Below are 18612 nucleotides of genomic sequence, written 5' to 3'. Positions count from 1 at the left end.
ATTCATAATACAAAACACTGTAAGCTGTTAAACATAATAAATATAGTGCATTTCTTGATTAATTTTTTTCTTAGCCTCCTGTAAGCAGATGGAATCTTGGTTAACAGTGACTTGGTCAAATGCCTTTCAGAGACCTCATGTTGTTCCCTGATGTGTATGAATCATTTACTCTTTATGAAAACAAATCCCAATTAGCTTGCAGTAAAAACTAGTGAATCCTCAGAATGGTCTCTCAGTGGGACACAGTCACACCATCAGCGGTTTGCTATGTGATATATAGGTCAGAGAGTCACATGACCATCTGCTGACCAAAAATAAAATGACTGAGGCAGGAGAAAGGAGACAAAGCACAGACACAGGACATCTTGTGTTGTTCCATATAGATCCTTGCCCTAGATACAACCATCCAATAGCACTGCAATAAGTGACAACGCTCTATAATAGATGCTATATGGCCATTATTTACCTGGGTTGAAATGTTACCACCCGAATTGAAATCTGTAAAACTGTAATGTATCATATGTTACAATTTGGAAAAGACATTAATAAACTAAAGTTGAAGATATGTGTCAGACAATTTTTTTTAAATGACAGCATATTGCTTTATACATAATTAACGAATAACTGAAGATTCTAAGATTTCATTAGAATTTCATTATCAACATTAACGACCCAAACGTTGCTTTATACATAATTAACGAATAATTGAAGAGATTCTAAGATTTCATTAGAATTTCATTATCAACATTAATGACCCTACCGTGCTGCTTTACAATACACTATACACCGTTAACAGCTTGCTTGATGACTGAAAGTCAATACATTTTCGGTGACGTTACAAATGCACCTATATGTATTTTCATGAAAACTGAATTATACAATTAGAAGAGAGACATAACTTCAGACTCCTCGTTTTCATGTAATGTGTTACCTTTATCTTGCTCGATTTGATACAGTATCAACACGTCCCGTCTTTGTGTCCTTCTTAGGAGAGCACGGCTCTGCCTGCTCTATACGCAAAAAAATGCGACTGCGCGGTACATAACCCGGCAATGGATTCGCGCGATGACCTTTTACCTCATGCCACCGGAAGTGTTTCTGCTGCAATCGAAACGCACGGCGAGCGGTGCGGCAGCGTTGTCTTGTCGTAAGTGTAGTAATTCGCTGTGAAGTTTGGAGGCCGTTGTATTGTTTAAATTTATTTACAATTAGTGCGAATTTAACCCGGCAGTTACGGTGCTGGTTGATAGCATCTAGTTTTTTTTTAGCTAGCATCGCTAGCTATTCGATATTTTTTTTTTAGATTATCGGAGGTGACGGGCCGGTAGAAGGATGGCGGATGTCACTGCACGTAGCTTGCAGTACGAATACAAAGCGGTGAGTATTGTATAGTCACACACCGATTACAGCTGATTGATTGTATTTGCATGTTTTAGAGCGATCTGATGTATGTGACGATTATTAGCAAGACTGAACTTTAAAATCTGGACGTGCGGTTTTTAAAATGCGTAACTTGTTCTCTGTCCGCCACATTTACTGTGCATAAAGTTTTTATTGGGGAATTTTCCATGCACGATATACACCATTATTTAATTAAGTAATGAACTCCTGCTGCTTTTAGATAAGGATTTCCTAATTGTTTATGCACTTGCTCCGGGTTTCCAGTGAGCTATAAATTGCAACACTGTTTTGCGTTTAGATTGAGATGGGATACCGTATTTCAGCGATCGCAAAATAGAGAACGCCTACTCTTCAACATTCTGGATATGCTTGAGAAAATGTATATTTTAAATCAGTATATTTCAATTGACTTAACAGGATTCATTAAGTCACTACCCAAAATAGTTGCCGACCAGGGAGGAGGCTACTACAATAAAAGTAATTGTAAATGTTATAGCACATTCACGTAGTATTTCTAAAAATCTCCTCTTTGGAACTTATACCCGGACTTTTCTTACAGAACTCCAACTTGGTGCTGCAAGCCGATCGTTCGCTGATCGATCGCACCAGACGCGATGAGCCCACGGGCGAGGTGCTGTCTCTGGTGGGGAAACTGGAAGGTACCAAAATGGGGGACAGGTCGCAGAGAACCAGGCCGCAGATGCTGGAGGAGAGACGTGCCAAGTGAGTTTATTTTTCCTCAGAGGGATTTGTGTTATGACTTCCCCAAGGTTTTAGCTGGAAGAAACTTGCTTGTACACCATCTCATATTAGATTCCTGTATTGGTGTGCAAACTGTGTTTAAATGACAACGGATAAACTGACTGTGACCATCACTCAGAGGTGCGTCCTATTTAAAAGCTGAAAACAAGGTTGTGTGTTTTCCCGGTGTGCAGGAGAAGGAAGAGAGACGAGGACCGACATGATATCAACAAGATGAAAGGCTTCACATTGCTGTCTGAAGGCATTGACGAGATGGTGGGCATTGTGTACAAGCCGAAGACCAAGGAGACCCGTGAGACATACGAGGTTCTGCTGAGCTTCATCCAGGCTGCGCTGGGAGACCAGGTGTGGACCTGCAGTCCGATCACTGGTTGTCTGGGATTCCTTTGCTCTGCTGGATGTGTGGATACCACTTATGTTGTAGATATTGTGTCTGAATTTATATTATGATGCTTATTGCGGCATGGTTGAAAGGTGAACCCTGTGTTTCCATTTGTGTTCAGTTTGTGTAATTGAACTTCTGACCGACTTCTTCCCAAAATCTGCTGCCGTCAGCCCCGGGACATCCTGTGTGGTGCAGCGGACGAGGTCCTGGCCGTACTGAAGAACGAGAAGATGCGGGACAAGGAGAGGCGGCGAGAGGTGGAACAGCTGCTGGGTCCAGCGGATGACACACGTTACCACGTGCTGGTGAACTTGGGCAAGAAGATCTCAGACTATGGTGGAGACAAGGAACTTCAGAACATGGGTATGTCACGGTGCCTGGTGGGACTAAACCAGTATCTTGATGTCTATGGAAGCACACCTGGACCAGTTCTCAAAGAACCATGCTTTTTATCATACATGTCTGGATTGTCTGCTGTTGTGGTTGTTCTGAAATATCTCACAGACTTTTTAATGAAACAGGGGCACTGTGAGTTAGGAATGCTCAATAACATTGTTCTGTGACCATAAGCAGTCCTCACTCACTCTGGACAAATTGTTTGATAAACATTTTACTACATCAGTGTTGGTTGTCGATCTTCTCGGTTTCTCTTGCCCTTGGAGGAGGTGATGCGGAGGCACGTTCTCTGTTTTCGGCATGCTGATAGATTTTTTTGTCCGTGTGCATGCAGATGACAACATCGATGAAACGTACGGAGTAAATGTGCAGTTTGAGTCTGACGAAGAGGTAAGCGTCCGTTCAGATGCGCATCTGTTTTCCGTGCCTCGCACAGTCTTTTTGGTGTAACCTCTTTCTCCGCATGGAAGGAGGGAGATGAGGACCAGTTTGGTGAAGTCCGGGATGAAGGGTCCGATGAAGACAGCGAGGGTGTGGAAGCGGATATTGGCTTGACCCTCACAGCAAATGTAAGGGACGATTCTTGGCTTGTCACCTGTGAGCCTGTTCTCACGCCGTTTGCTATTTATGTGATGCTTGGGTCCGTGTGGTGGTGCTGAGTGTATTCCTGCCCTGTAACGCACAGCTTGGAGCAGCAGGGGATGTGATGTCGGCCAAGAAGAAGGACTTGCACCCCCGCGACATTGACGCTTTCTGGCTGCAGCGTCAGCTCAGCCGTTTCTATGACGATGCCATCGTGTCCCAGAAGAAAGCTGATGAGGTGTTGGAGATCCTCAAGGTCAGTTCTCCTCTAGGGATTCCTATTGTCTGTTTCTTCCTTGTTGCAAAACAACAAATAAAACAATGACAAACTCAGTTACAATGAAATCTTCAGTCAAGTCTAGACACACCGAGTGGAAATCATTTGTTCTTCAACAATATAATGACCCTAAACACTCCTCGAGGTTATGGAATATCTTGTAAACAAGGAGAGAGATGGAGTGCCGTGACAGATGACCTGGCCCCCACAATCCCCCAACCTAAACCCTATAGAGCTGGTTTAGGATGAGTTGGAGAGTAAAAGTAAGGTAGTCAACCTGTACCCAGAAACTCCTTCGGGGCGGCTGGAGAAGCAGCTACACCTGGGAGCTGCTTTTTGAGAGAATGCCAGGAGTCTGCAATGCTGTCATCAAAGCAGAAGGGGGCTGTTCTGAAGAGTCTGAAATTTGAGAAAAGTTTGAGCAAATAAAGCCAAAGGCATGAAACATTTGTGTGTCCTGGAATTTTGACTGCCACTGTAGATGTGAGTTGCCTGTCCCGAATGGGTCCATCCTGTTTCGCGTGTCCCCAGTGCAGTTTCCCAGTTGACTTCTGTCTTTTGCGCAGACGGCCAGTGACGACAGGGAGTGCGAGAACCAGCTGGTCCTGCTGCTGGGCTTCAACACCTTCGACTTCATCAAAGTCCTGCGTCAGCACCGGCGCATGAGTGAGTAGCGGGTTCTTCTCATTTGGGCGAAGTCTCCTGGTTCTGAGGTAGTTCAGGTGCTGGGGTGCCATGACCTGGGAGGTGCATGGAGACCGCCTGCTGTTCATCTCCACTAGGCCACTTCTGCAACAGCAGAGTTAGATGATGTCTGCTGTCTTACTTGATCGTCTTCGAATAGGAGGAAGGTGGTTTGTTTGTTGGGTTACTTCTTGTCTAAAAACAAAGTTAAATGTCCGTGTCCCTCTGTGCACCAGTCCTCTACTGCACCATGCTGGCCAGTGCTCAGAGTGAGGCGGAGAAAAAGCGGATCACGGAGAAGATGGAGGGTGATCAGGATCTCTCCAAGGTTCTGTACCAGCTGCAGGAGACAGAGAAGGAGGACATCATTCGGGTAAGGGTGCAGGCTGTGATCCCTGTGGCCAGTTTGGTGTTGAGGTTCTACCTAACGCTACATACGCTTGTGTGTTTCTGTTGATGCATTAGATGGGGGGTGTTGCTTTCTTCCACGTTCTGTAGTCGTACACATTGCGATATTGAACAATATGATATATTGCTGCAAACTGGTGTGTGCTTGGCATAACTCACCCTGCAGGAGGAGCGCTCGCGTCGGGAGAGGGTCCGCAAGTCCCGTGTGGACAATGACCTGGAGGCCATGGATCTGGACGCTGGGGAGGTGAGCAGAGAGAAGCTAGCTAGTGGTGAAATGCTAATTTGCTAGCTTGTACGTGCTAATACGCGAACGGCACTCATTCATGGGAACGGCCTGGGAGCTGCGTGTTCAGTCTCTATGGGCTTCATGTGTCTCCCCTCTCCGTGTCACAGTCCCTGGCCCCACGGCAGCTGCTGGACCTGGAGGATCTCACTTTCAGCCAGGGCAGCCACTTCATGGCCAACAAGCGGTGTCAGCTCCCCGACGGCTCCTTCCGGAAGCAGCGCAAAGGCTACGAAGAGGTGCATGTCCCAGCCCTGAAGCCCAAGCCCTTCGCGGAGGATGAGGTGCGTTCTCACTTCAAGGTGGGGGGGGGGGGGGGGGTTCCCCTTGTGACTCGCCTCCCCTTCAGTCATGTGACCTCTTGTTCACTTCTCCAGGTTCTGGTGGGCACCGAGAAGCTGCCCAAGTACGCCCAGGCCGCATTCGAGGGCTTCAAGAACCTGAACCGCATCCAGAGTAAGCTCTTCAAGGCTGCCATGGATACCGACGAGAACCTACTGGTCTGCGCCCCTACGGTACGATGTGGTTTGGATGCTAAGATCATCTCATCAGATTGAGCTGAACCATTTCAGTTTGGTTTTCATATGACATCAGAATTGTTGACCTTAAATGGCTCCTGCTGAAGTACATGAAAGTATTTTTTTCTGAGTGAATATTAGTCATGAAACATCACATAGCCCAAGGAACCTTTTTTATAATTTATTATTGAGTGAAGTGTTGGTTTTTTCAGTGATATTTTATATTTACTTCCCCCATTCATACTCTTGCTATTTGTTTCCCTACCTGTAGGGGGCTGGTAAAACCAATGTAGCCCTAATGGCCATGCTGCGGGAGATCGGCAAGCACATCAACATAGACGGCACCATCAACGTGGATGACTTTAAGATCATTTACATCGCGCCCATGCGGTCCCTGGTGCAGGAGATGGTGGGCAGCTTCAGCAAGGTGAGTGGTGGCTGCTTCTGGGCCCAGTCTTTGCTCTCAGCCTCCGTATCTTTCCTCCAGTATGGACTGACTCGCTGTCCCTCGCTGCCCCCAGCGCCTGGCCAGCTACGGCATCACGGTGGCAGAGCTGACAGGAGACCACCAGCTGTGCAAGGAGGAGATCAACGCCACCCAGGTCATCGTCTGCACCCCAGAGAAGTGGGACATCATCACCCGCAAGGGTGGGGAGCGAACCTACACCCAGCTGGTCCGCCTCATCATCATTGTGAGTGTGATCTCACCCGCCCACATTGTTCCATACCCACTGGCAGATTGATGAAGAGATTGCTGCCACTACTGGGACATGAACCAACAACCCTCTAATCTCCTTGGTATAATGACTGGGCATTATTGTGGTTTTGGCATGATCACTCAGATTGTGTATTGAGGTCACAGGTTCCTCCTCTGCCCCGCAGGATGAGATCCACCTCCTGCACGATGACCGAGGCCCGGTACTGGAGTCTCTGGTGGCTCGCACCATCCGCAACGTGGAGCTCACCCAGGAAGACGTCCGTCTGCTGGGCCTGAGCGCCACTCTGCCCAACTACGACGACGTGGCCACCTGCCTGCGCGTGGATCCTGCCCGCGGCCTCTTCTACTTTGACAACAGGTTATACAGGATAGGATCGCATTTAGTTCCCATGGGTCCTTCATAATCAGTGGTCTCCATGGGGATGACATCTCCCCCCTAATCACTATTCCCTCCTAACCTCTTTCCCCCCACAGTTTCCGTCCTGTTCCCCTGGAGCAGACCTACGTGGGCATCACCGAGAAAAAAGCCATCAAACGCTTCCAGATCATGAACGAAATTGTCTATGAGAAGATCATGGAGCACGCTGGCAAGAACCAGGTGAGGAGGGGCTCACCATCTGTTCTGTGGAGCAGCGGTAGTTTCACTTGGGAAGACCGGTGCACTAAAACATTAAGATGACTTTGGGGGTTTAGGGCGGGCAATGAATCTGACTTTTTGACTAGTGTTTCAACATGCAGGTGGCACCATGCGGAACTGACAAAAATCTAAATCTTCCTGTCTTCTCCCCCAGGTCCTAGTGTTCGTCCACTCGAGGAAGGAGACGGGGAAGACGGCACGCGCCATCCGGGACATGTGCCTGGAGAAGGACACGCTTGGGCTCTTCCTGCGAGAAGGCTCCGCCTCCACTGAGGTCCTGAGAACTGAGGCGGAGCAGTGCAAGGTGAGGGGGATGGGCATCGTGGAAAAGATAACAGATAGATGACTTATCGTTGAAAAGACTGTCTGGAATTCCCGACCTTATTAAAGCCTCTTGCTTTAGTAAAAATGTGACTGATCCCTCTTTTCATTGTAGAACCTGGAGCTGAAGGACCTGCTGCCCTATGGCTTCGCCATCCATCATGCCGGCATGACCCGCGTGGACCGAACCCTAGTGGAGGACCTGTTTGCTGATCGCCACATCCAGGTGGGCGCATGTTGGATCTGCTGGGCACTGACCATCCTTTCAGCAGCTCAGCCCTTGAGTTTTCTACCTATTTAGCATGACTGACTTTAAATCCAGGTTTGGATTTTTGTCTTTTTTTTGACTGGCTGATAATGTGGATGTTCTCCGACCTTCCAGGTGCTGGTGTCCACGGCCACCCTGGCCTGGGGTGTGAACCTGCCGGCGCACACGGTCATCATCAAGGGCACCCAGGTGTACAGCCCCGAGAAGGGCCGCTGGACTGAGTTGGGTGCCCTGGACATCCTGCAGGTCAGTGGCTGCTCTAGGGGGACCATGAGGAGGGAATCTCTGTGGATCCTATCTGGGGTCATTTCACCCTACATAAGTGTGCATGGGTTGAAAGTGACAGTGTAGCAAAATTTACTATAAACGGTGGCAAGATGGGTGGAGTTTCATACAACATGATGCAAGACAAGGCAGCTTGACAACAGTGGTCTATTAAGACAGTAAGATATGTGTACTTGGTTGGTTTGGGGTGTGTGTGATTTTAGCTAGGGGAGGAACACAGATGTACCGTGATCAGTCTAGAAAAGTTTTTACTTCTGTGTTCAAGGTTGGCCAAACTCATAATGGACTAAGCGGCTGCTGAAGGTCCAATGGCCACTAGGGGGCCCCCTGCCTGATCAGCCTGTTTGAGTGGGAAGGAAGATGGCAAATGACTAGGATTAGAACTAGGAAAATCAAATTTTGCTTATGGCCCTGAAATGGGTTGACCGGGCGCTGCCTATCTTTGCTTGATTGCTGGGGTGTGTTGATTGCTCTCAGATGCTGGGCCGAGCTGGCCGTCCGCAGTACGACACCAAGGGCGAGGGCATCCTGATCACCTCCCACGGCGAGCTGCAGTACTACCTGTCGCTGCTCAACCAGCAGCTGCCCATCGAGAGCCAGATGGTGGGGAAGCTTGCGGACATGCTCAACGCCGAGATCGTGCTGGGCAACGTGCAGAACGCCAAGGTAGGCCCTGCCGCTACCCGCGCGCGCCTGGCCGTGTCTCGGGGGCGCCCTCGTCATTCACGATTTCCCCCCTCTATCCCTCCCAGGATGCTGTGAATTGGCTGGGTTACACCTACCTGTATGTACGCATGCTGCGGAACCCCACCCTCTACGGTGTCTCCCACGACGACCGCGCCTTGGACCCCCTGCTGGAGCGCCGACGCCTCGACCTGGTCCACACGGCCGCCTGCCTGCTGGACAAGAACAGCCTCGTCAAGTACGACAAGAGGACCGGCAGCTTTCAGGTGCGCCCCCTAGGGGAGGGACGTGGGAAGATTAAGGAAACTCAAACTCGGATTGTAAAACTTAAATCCCCTGTGATCATTTATCTTACTGCAGAAGCATCTGCTAGACCTGGGGTGGGCAGTCTTACCCGTAAAGGGCAGCTGTGTATGCAGGTTTTTGCTGCAACTGCCTAATTAGATATCTAATCAGAGGACTGATTGGCTACAGATTCCTCACCTGAAGGTTAGAACCACTGACCTACAGGTTAAGCCAAAAACTAAACACTGGGTCTTTGCAGGTAAGATTGGCCACCCCTTTGTTAGATGATCCTGTTCCTCCTAACTTTGGGGAAGGTGTACTTGGAGGCCATGTCGGGACTCTGCTGCCCCCAGGTGCTCCCCATCCCTCTGACACACTGTCCTTTCCCTCCTCTGGTAGGTGACTGACCTCGGCCGCATCGCCAGCCACTTCTACGTCACTCATGACTCCATCCATACCTACAACCAGCTACTGAAGCCCACGCTAAGTGAGATCGAGCTGTTCCGCGTCTTCTCCCTGTCCTCCGAGTTCAGGAACATCACGGTCCGAGAGGTAGGCCCACCTGGGAAGACCACGATCGGCAGTTGGATCCTGTGAAATCATCGGAATAACTCTTAATGTAGCTCTTTAAGTATAAATACTGATCTGTCTCATGTACATGTTATCGTTAAAACATGGCACTTGTCATGGTTTTCCGAGGCACAGATTACATACATTGTATTTAGTGAGCTGGCTGTCTGTTGTGGTGCACAGGAGGAGAAACTGGAGCTTCAGAAGTTGCTTGAGCGAGTCCCCATTCCTGTGAAAGAGAGCATCGAGGAGCCCAGTGCTAAGGTCCGCTCCTCCTGTTGACTTTCGCTAAGACGTTCGTTGATGGTTTTTTGCGCTCGTTAAAGCGCGTTGATCTAAGGATCCCATGTAGCATGTCTCGAAGCTCCTCTCATGCTTTTTGGGTGTTTCTGGATTTCAGATCAATGTGCTGCTGCAGGCTTACATCTCTCAGCTGAAGCTGGAAGGCTTCGCCTTGATGGCCGACATGGTCTATGTCACCCAGGTGGGCTTCCTCCTCCTCCTCGTCTGACACCTGGACCCTGGTCCATTTTTAATGGTTCTGACTCGGATATCATTATTCCTTCTCTCAGAGCGCTGGCCGGCTCATGCGAGCCATTTTTGAGATCGTTCTGGCCAGGGGTTGGGCTCAGCTCACTGACAAGACCATGAACCTCTGCAAGATGATTGACAAGAGAATGTAAGAACTTATGGGTTTTGGGTGTGTGAAACCACCATCTGTTCAAGGAGTCAAACCTATGTGATTGTGAACTTAACGTTAAGCTATTGTTGGACTGTAATAAGCTCGGGACAGACCCAGGATCTCTCTTCTCTCAGGCTTTGTTAATCAGGCGTTTGGTCTGCATCTCTGTAGGTGGTTGTCCATGTCCCCACTGCGTCAGTTCCGGAAGCTTCCAGAAGAGGTCATCAAGAAGATAGAGAAGAAGAACTTCCCCTTTGAGCGCCTGTATGATCTCAACCATAATGAAATAGGTGAGAATGCAGCTTTGACTTCCGAGCTTGGAAGGTGAGGGCAGTCACGTTGATAATGGTGACCTGGATACTGAATCATACTTTCCGCCCTACAGGCGAATTAATTCGTATGCCGAAGATGGGGAAGACCATCCACAAGTACGTGCACCAGTTCCCCAAGCTCGACCTGGCTGTCCACCTGCAGCCCATCACACGGTCAACTCTGAAGGTGGAGCTCACAATCACACCTGACTTCCAGTGGGATGACAAGGTCGGTTATGTTATTTTTGGCTGTGAACTTGCACTAATGGTCACAGGCCATTAAACACTCAGCCTGGGAGGTCTAGTTATTTGAGTTTGTGTGGCCGAAACTTACCTGCTCCCCCTACAGGTGCACGGCTCCTCTGAGGCCTTCTGGATTCTCGTAGAAGACGTGGACAGCGAAGTGATTCTTCACCACGAGTACTTCCTGCTGAAGTCCAAGTACGCCCAGGACGAGCACCTGGTCACCTTCTTCGTGCCCGTGTTTGAGCCGCTGCCCCCGCAGTACTTCATCCGCATATCGTCGGACCGCTGGCTGTGTGAGCGCCCCCACCCCCCGCACCCACACACACTGATAAATGTCAGGGTTGTGATGAAGTTTTAATCGTCGAGACCTTGTTCCTCCCCCAGCCTGTGAGACCCAGCTGCCCGTGTCGTTCCGTCACCTGATCCTTCCGGAGAAGTACCCGCCACCCACAGAGCTGCTGGACCTGCAGCCCCTCCCCGTCTCCGCCCTTCGAAACTCCGCCTTCGAGAGCTTGTACCAAGACAAGTTCCCCTTCTTTAACCCCATCCAGACTCAAGGTCTGTTTGAGACTCTCGAACAAAGGCTCCTTTGCCATTTTCCGTTAGCTGTGTTGTATTTTTGTACAGTTCCGCATGACACAAGGTTTTAGTAAAAATGACTGTACTTCAGCCCTGCTTTTATATTTTGTGTTTGTTGGCTCATCTCTTTGGGCAATAGAAATTGGTAATCCAAGTCATTGCTCCCGTCTCCCCCTAGTGTTCAATGCCGTGTACAACAGCGATGATAACGTGTTTGTGGGAGCTCCAACCGGCAGCGGGAAAACTATCTGTGCTGAGTTTGCCATCTTGAGGATGCTGCTACACAACGCAGAGGGCCGCTGCGTCTACATCACCCCCATGGAGGCGCTGGCCGAGCAGGTATTGAGAAGGTTACTCCTTAAGTTAGTGTCTGGAGAATCTGAAAAGAGGTACAGGTATGATCATGCTGATGTGTAGTGCTAGCAAGGCGATTGGGTTAGCAACGACCCAACTGTGAGGGCCTCTTCACCCCGTCGCCTTCAGGTGTTTGTGGACTGGCACCAGAAGTTCCAGGACACCCTGAACAAGAAGGTGGTCCTGCTGACGGGGGAGACCAGCACGGACCTAAAGCTACTGGGCAAAGGCGACATTATCGTCAGCACGCCTGACAAGTGGGACATCCTGTCCCGGCGCTGGAAGCAGCGCAAGAACGTGCAGAACGTCAGCCTCTTCGTCGTGGACGAGACCCACCTCATCGGCGGCGAGAACGGGGTATGTCCGACGCGCGCTCGTGCCGCAGAGGGGAAGTCGCTGGCCCACTTTCCAGGGGTGCGGCTTCTGAAACTCATCCCCCCTCTCGTGTCTCATATCCGCAGCCCGTGTTGGAGGTCATCTGCTCCAGGATGCGCTACATCTCCTCCCAGATCGAGAGGCCCATCCGTATCGTGGCTCTCAGCTCCTCGCTCTCCAACGCCAAGGATGTGGCCCACTGGCTGGGCTGTAGCACCACCGCTACCTTCAACTTCCACCCCAACGTGCGGCCTGTACCTCTGGAGCTCCACATCCAGGTTAGGGGCCGGTACTGTGGGGTGGCCAGTACCACGAATAAAAGCTTGATTTCCATAAGCAGATAGACTTCTAGCACTGACCTTCGTTGCCCCCTACAGGGCTTTAACGTGAGCCACACACAGACCCGGTTGCTGTCCATGGCAAAGCCCGTTTACCATTCCATCATCCGGCACTCTCCCACCAAGCCGGTGCTGGTATTCGTGCCGTCGCGCCGACAGACCCGGCTGACTGCCATCGACATCCTCACCTTCTGCGCCGCCGACGTCGTCGCTCAGAGGTGGGCGGCGTTTCCCGGCGTCACATGACCCCGAAGTCCACATAGTTTATTAAATGTTCGAAGTTGTATTTACTGTAGTAGAGCCTCATAAGACGGTGGTCTTTCATTTGAGGGTGGGATTCCTCAAGGAACTGGTGTGAAGATGAAGCTGCGAAACCCTTGGTTGGTTGGTTGTCTTTGGAACTGGTGAAGTGACCAATGGAATGTGGGGAGACCCAGTGATTGACAGTGCCCTGTAATCCCGCCCACCGTTGACCACCCATCTGGGGGCTGCATCATTCTAAGGCTGCATTCGAAGACCAAATGCGTGACGTCGACGTGATGAGGCTGTTCTATTTCGGAGGGTATTTCCAATGCGGTTTTGGAATTCGCCCCTTTGCTGGGCAGACCCTTCGTAGCCCAACATATCCCAAGATTCATTGCGCAGACCTTCGACGGATGCAGTTCCTGAATTCGGATGTGACCTCTGTGTGTAACTGTCTGGGCGCCTGTAACGCCAAACAAATGCCCTCGCAGGTTCCTCCACTGCACAGAGAAGGACCTGGTTCCCTTCCTGGAGAAGCTGACGGACAACACTCTGAAGGAGACGCTGGCCAACGGCGTGGGGTACCTGCACGAGGGGCTCTCTGCCACCGAGCGCCGCATCGTGGAACAGCTGTTCAGCTCTGGTGGGGAGACGGGCCTGGTCTACATGGGGGAAGGGAGGGTGGCCAGTCATCAAACTTTTCATCAAACCAGTCAAACTTTTCTTTTATGGATTTTAATTCTGTTTAGCTCCGACTATTAACACCATAAAATTAAGAGGGCAGCTTAAGTGTGTTTGTGCTGGTCTCCACACCTGTCAGTTTCTTGGGATTCTCCTGGGTGCTAAAGGAGATCTCCGTTCCCCCCCCTCCAGGTGCCGTGCAGGTGGTCGTCGCCTCGCGCTCCCTCTGCTGGGGAACCAACATCTCCGCCCATCTGGTCATCGTCATGGATACGCAGTACTACAACGGCAAGATCCACGCGTGAGTCTTGGCGAGGATGCAACCGCGCCGAGTCGTTCACCAGCTCTCACGCTTATTTACAAAACCCTCTTAACGTTGTACTTAATTAGGACAAAAGAATGTGCTTGCAGGTCTAATTATAAAATCGGGGTCATTATTTTAACTGTCCCAGCTTGAGCGAAGATATTTAATCGCTTGCAGCCCTTTAATTCGTTTAACAAAGAACTTCAGAGAAGCGGAGAGTGAGACCTGAGGAGATGGCAGTTGAGGGTAAAAGCAGAATATTCTGTGATGGTCAGAAATGTTTTTGGTCATTTCGCTTGTGTGGAATTTGACGCTTACACCAAGTGAGTATGGAGTAAGGAAGGTCTGGACCCTTTTTTTGAACTGTTTGCAACCATTCCCAGGTATGTGGACTATCCCATCTACGATGTGCTCCAGATGGTGGGGAAGGCCAACCGCCCCCTGCAGGATGACGAGGGTCGGTGCGTCATCATGTGCCAGGGATCCAAGAAGGTGACGGACATCCCTGCCTGACCTGCACGGCCGACAAATCTCACTCGGGATGTTGCTCGCTTTCTGTTTGCCCGGCTTTGTCTCCTGTGCTGACTCTCCTCCTCACTCGCAGGATTTCTTCAAGAAATTCCTGTACGAGCCACTTCCAGTGGAGTCCCACCTCGACCACTGCCTGCACGACCACTTCAATGCGGAGATCGTCACCAAGACGGTGGAGAACAAGCAGGATGCAGTGGACTACCTGACCTGGACCTTCCTGTACCGGCGCATGACGCAGAACCCAAACTATTACAACCTGCAAGGTGAGGGGGCCCAGGTCGCGATCCCGACAGCCTCTTGTGCGTGTGTGTGCTAGGTCCATCCTTTCACCGCTGTTCTGGGTTCTCCCCCCACTGGCAGGCATGTCTCACCGTCACCTTTCGGACCACCTGTCTGAGCTGGTAGAGAACACACTGCACGACCTGGAACAGTCCAAATGCATCAGCATTGAGGATGAGATGGATGTCGCCCCGCTCAACCTGGGCATGATCGCCGCTTACTACTACATCAACTACACCACCATTGGTGAGGCTGCAGTAACTGCCTTTACGTAGCAGACGCTTTTATCCAGAGCAACATTCAAATTGTGAAAGTCAGTATGTTAGTTCCTGGAACCATTCGCGCCCTTGAGCAAGACCCCTTAACCCCAACAGTGAAGTCGCTCTCCCAAGTACAGGAATCGAACCAACGACCTTCCAATTACAGGAACGGTGTTCTAATCCTGAATGTTTCGCAAAAGGTGACCTCAATCTCTGTCTTTCTCAGAACTCTTCAGCATGTCGCTCAATGCCAAGACAAAGATCCGGGGTCTCATCGAGATCATCTCCAATGCGGCAGAGTACAAGAACATTCCCATCAGGCATCACGAGGATACGCTGCTTCGACAGGTGAGGGGGGCCTCGTTTCGGTGACTAGATAACCGGTGACATCGATGGGGCTGCGGGTCCTAATGGTGACCCCTCTTCCCCCTCCCAGCTGGCCCAGAAGGTGCCCCACAAGCTGAACAACCCCAAGTTCAATGACCCACACGTGAAGACCAACCTGTTGCTGCAGTCCCACCTTTCCCGCATGCAGCTGAGCGCCGAGCTGCAGTCTGACACCGAGGAGATCCTCAGCAAGGTACAGTACGGCGATGCCAAGGGCCTCCACACGCATCCCAGCATGCTCCCTGGCCTGATGCTCCTTGGTCATGGCTGTATCGCCATTTGTACCACTGTTGAGTGGTTAGGGAGTCCTAGGGTTCTTGGGAAGAAAGTCAGGCTTTTGCAGACCACCTGATGCATTTCCTCAGCTATGAGTGACGGTCTTCCTTATAGGGATGACAATATCAGGGATGACATTAATGTTGCTTTGCGTTCATAATGTGGCCTTGAATGGAAACTAGCCTGGTACCAGATGAGCAGCAAAGTTTGAAGTAGACCTGTTTGAGTTAATTCAAGTTGACTTAATTTTGTGAGCTTGGTAAATATCTGGACAAGGTCTCCCCTGATATTGATATCGGTAAGAATTCTTAATCATTCATCCCTGACTCCTTGGTCTCCATGCAGGCGGTACGTCTGATTCAGGCGTGCGTGGATGTCCTCTCCAGCAACGGCTGGCTCAGCCCAGCATTGGCGGCCATGGAATTGGCTCAAATGGTCACCCAGGCCATGTGGTCCAAGGACTCCTACCTGAAGCAGCTGCCCCACTTCACCTGTGACCATATCAAGCGCTGCACCGATAAGGTGAGGCAGGACCTGTCCTCCGAGTCGAGATGCACTGCCCGCAGACCGGCAGACGGTTGATTTGCCGGCTTTTAACATTGGCGGCTAACGGGCGAGTTAGCAGATGCTAACTAGCACTCTCTCTCAGGGGGTGGAGAGCATCTTCGACATCATGGAGATGGAGGATGAGGAGCGGAGCGCGCTGCTGCAGCTTTCTGACGCCCAGATGGCAGACGTGGCGCGATTCTGCAACCGCTACCCCAACATCGAGTTGTCTTATGAGGTGGCGGATAAGGAGAGCATCAAGAGGTACGTGCTTTTGGGGTGGACCGTCATCCTCAGCCTGTTTATTATTCATCACTCATCACCTGGTCTTGTCTCCACAGTGGAGGTCCGGTCCTGGTACAGGTTCAGCTGGAGAGAGAGGAAGAGGTGACCGGACCGGTCATTGCGCCGCTGTTCCCACAGGTACTGCTACCAAATGGACCACAGCGGTCAAGATTGACCCGGTTTCTTTATTTGTTGACCATCTGATCTTTCAAAAAGACTGCATGCGATGTCATTTTGGGATCAGGAAATGTAATTGATGTTAAGGTTCAACAACCGCTTTTATCATTGGGTGACAGTGTGTGTGTGTGTGTGTGTGTGTGTGTCTGTGTGTGTGTGTGTGTGGTGTGCTTCATTTTTGCCAGGTTTTGTTCATGTTCTTCTTCGTACATATTTTTGACATTAATGAAGTCAGTGTTCTTTGAAATTATATTCTCTAATCCAAAGAGCAGTGCGGACGGACAAGCAGAGGCAGACATTTCAGGTCCAGAAAGTAAAAATCCAAACCAGGATTTTGTTTCAGCCAACCAGCTGAACAGAGTCACAGTCACAGAGACTCAACTGGTCGTTTGAAACAAAATCCTGGTTTGGATTTGTACTTTCTGGATCTGAAAAGTCCACCTCTGCAGACAAACTTGTGAAACGATTTAACCAGAGCTGTGCCACCCATGTGTCTAACGTGGCGGCTTCTGTTCCTGAAGAAACGTGAAGAAGGCTGGTGGGTGGTGATTGGAGACCCCAAATCCAACAGCTTGATCTCCATCAAGAGGCTCACGCTCCAGCAGAAGGCTAAGGTTGGTCTTCAGTCAGGGTGGCCTTGTGCCGTGGTTCAGCGTCATTGTCAAATGCAAGTCTGTATGACCACTGCAGGTTTCTGCATCCATGTGGTAGATCTATGGTAGATAATGGTATCGTCCTCTGAATCAGAACCAGAATTCACTTCCTCGGCCAAGTATTAGGAATGCGACTGGCAGTATAGCTGCATACATTCCCACAGAACATCAAACTTTTCTATACTCAAATCTAATTTCTATTTTTATTTATTATTATTTTTCTCTTAAGTTCTGATTAGAACCAAGATCCAAGTGTACTCAAATAGTGTTACACTCAGAGTAGATACACACTGCGGCTGCCATATGCTAAAAATCCAATACTTATATATTAGCTATGAAATGGTTCTTTCGGCAGGTCGTCAGTCATGGTGTTTGCCAAGTGTGATACTTATATCTCCCCCCACAGGTGAAATTGGACTTTGTTGCCCCAGCAACAGGCATTCATAACTACACACTGTACTTCATGAGTGACGCTTACATGGGCTGCGACCAGGAGTACAAGTTCAGCGTGGATGTGAAGGAGGCAGACAGCGAGGGGGACAGTGACTCAGACTAAGCCACCCACCCCACCCCGAGTTTTTAACCATAATCTTGCTTGTATTTGCATTCAGTAACAGATTACTGTTCATTGTCTCTGAATAAAACTGGTGTCCATTAGCTAGACGTGGTCTGGTGTGTCACCGCCTGTTTAGAATAAATCCTCAGCCTCGCCTCTCCCCTGGAGGATTAAAGTACTGGGGGTTGAGAACCTTGTTTTTATGTCATGATTCAGTACCGAGAACATTGCTTGTGCGAAGCGTTTGACGGAGAGTAGAGTAATCAGCAAGCTTGCATTGTGGTGACGTCCTTGTAGTGAAAAGCATTGAAACATAATTTTCTTTAATCCTTTGCTTCTTTTTGGGCAGGAAAATGTGACGGTCTGATTTTTTTGTACAGGATTTTTTGGAAATAAAGATATCAAATGAAAAGTATAATTCTGATTTTGTTTACTGACCTAATCTATGGAAAATGGGCCTGGGGATTGTTTTGGGTTTGAAGCCCTTAACCCCCAGCTCCCTGGGTGCTGCCCTTCACGATCAGCTTGCACCCACCTACAGACAGCAAGTTGGGGGAGATGGGAGAGAGAATTTCCCTATGGCGACCAATAAGAAATTAAGTGGATTCCCTACTTGAATGGCCATTGTTAGACCTTCTGACCTACACACAGATTAATGATCAATACCACCCCAAACCCATTTGTTTACGGTGTAGAACACTGATTTGTGAACAGCTCCAAAGAAGCTTTTCATATATAACATCTTTCTCTCCGTGACACACACAGACCCACATACAGGTGAGAGCAAGTTTGGGGGCACAGAAGCGAGTATTAAGGTAGAGCAACGTCGCAATAGCAGAAATTATGCAGTTGAGATTCCCACGTTTGAAGGATTCGGGAACGTTCGCGAATGGCCGAGCCTCTCCCTGAGGGAACCGCCTTTGTGACGCTGGTATCTCCCCTCAAAGGTTCTGAAATTACTATTCGCCAGTCGCAGAAGTATGACTGCAGGTACACCGGAAAACCTCTTTTCACTTATTCCATCTTACTCTGCATGAGACCCAGAAACACATATGCTGGCAGGAGCAAGTTGGGGGGGGGGG

At 49.8% G+C, this 18612-nt stretch overlaps 1 protein-coding gene across 1 annotated transcript; it reads left to right on the top strand.

Moving 5' to 3' along the window:
- Positions 1-1063: 1063 nt before the first annotated feature.
- On the top strand, positions 1064-17948 carry snrnp200 (small nuclear ribonucleoprotein 200 (U5)). The gene is made up of 46 exons (XM_048979922.1): positions 1064-1147; positions 1304-1377; positions 1961-2124; positions 2337-2508; positions 2719-2911; positions 3279-3334; positions 3415-3513; positions 3630-3782; positions 4370-4469; positions 4724-4860; positions 5062-5142; positions 5292-5465; positions 5559-5696; positions 5971-6126; positions 6221-6391; positions 6582-6775; positions 6892-7015; positions 7209-7358; positions 7491-7601; positions 7758-7889; positions 8406-8594; positions 8681-8878; positions 9297-9449; positions 9651-9731; positions 9868-9951; positions 10040-10146; positions 10321-10439; positions 10535-10689; positions 10810-10999; positions 11091-11264; positions 11464-11624; positions 11769-11996; positions 12101-12292; positions 12392-12570; positions 13087-13238; positions 13469-13577; positions 13964-14072; positions 14185-14374; positions 14472-14636; positions 14877-14998; positions 15087-15230; positions 15659-15835; positions 15963-16123; positions 16201-16282; positions 16843-16935; positions 17381-17948. The coding sequence occupies exons 2-46, from the start codon at positions 1333-1335 to the stop codon at positions 17528-17530; spliced, it is 6414 nt and encodes a 2137-aa protein (XP_048835879.1). The 5' UTR covers positions 1064-1147; positions 1304-1332; the 3' UTR covers positions 17531-17948.
- Positions 17949-18612: the final 664 nt, after the last annotated feature.

This window comes from Brienomyrus brachyistius, chromosome 2 (genome assembly GCF_023856365.1).
Source record: "Brienomyrus brachyistius isolate T26 chromosome 2, BBRACH_0.4, whole genome shotgun sequence".
NCBI classification, from domain to species: Eukaryota; Metazoa; Chordata; class Actinopteri; order Osteoglossiformes; family Mormyridae; genus Brienomyrus; species Brienomyrus brachyistius.
This window is presented reverse-complemented; position numbering and strand designations above follow the sequence as displayed.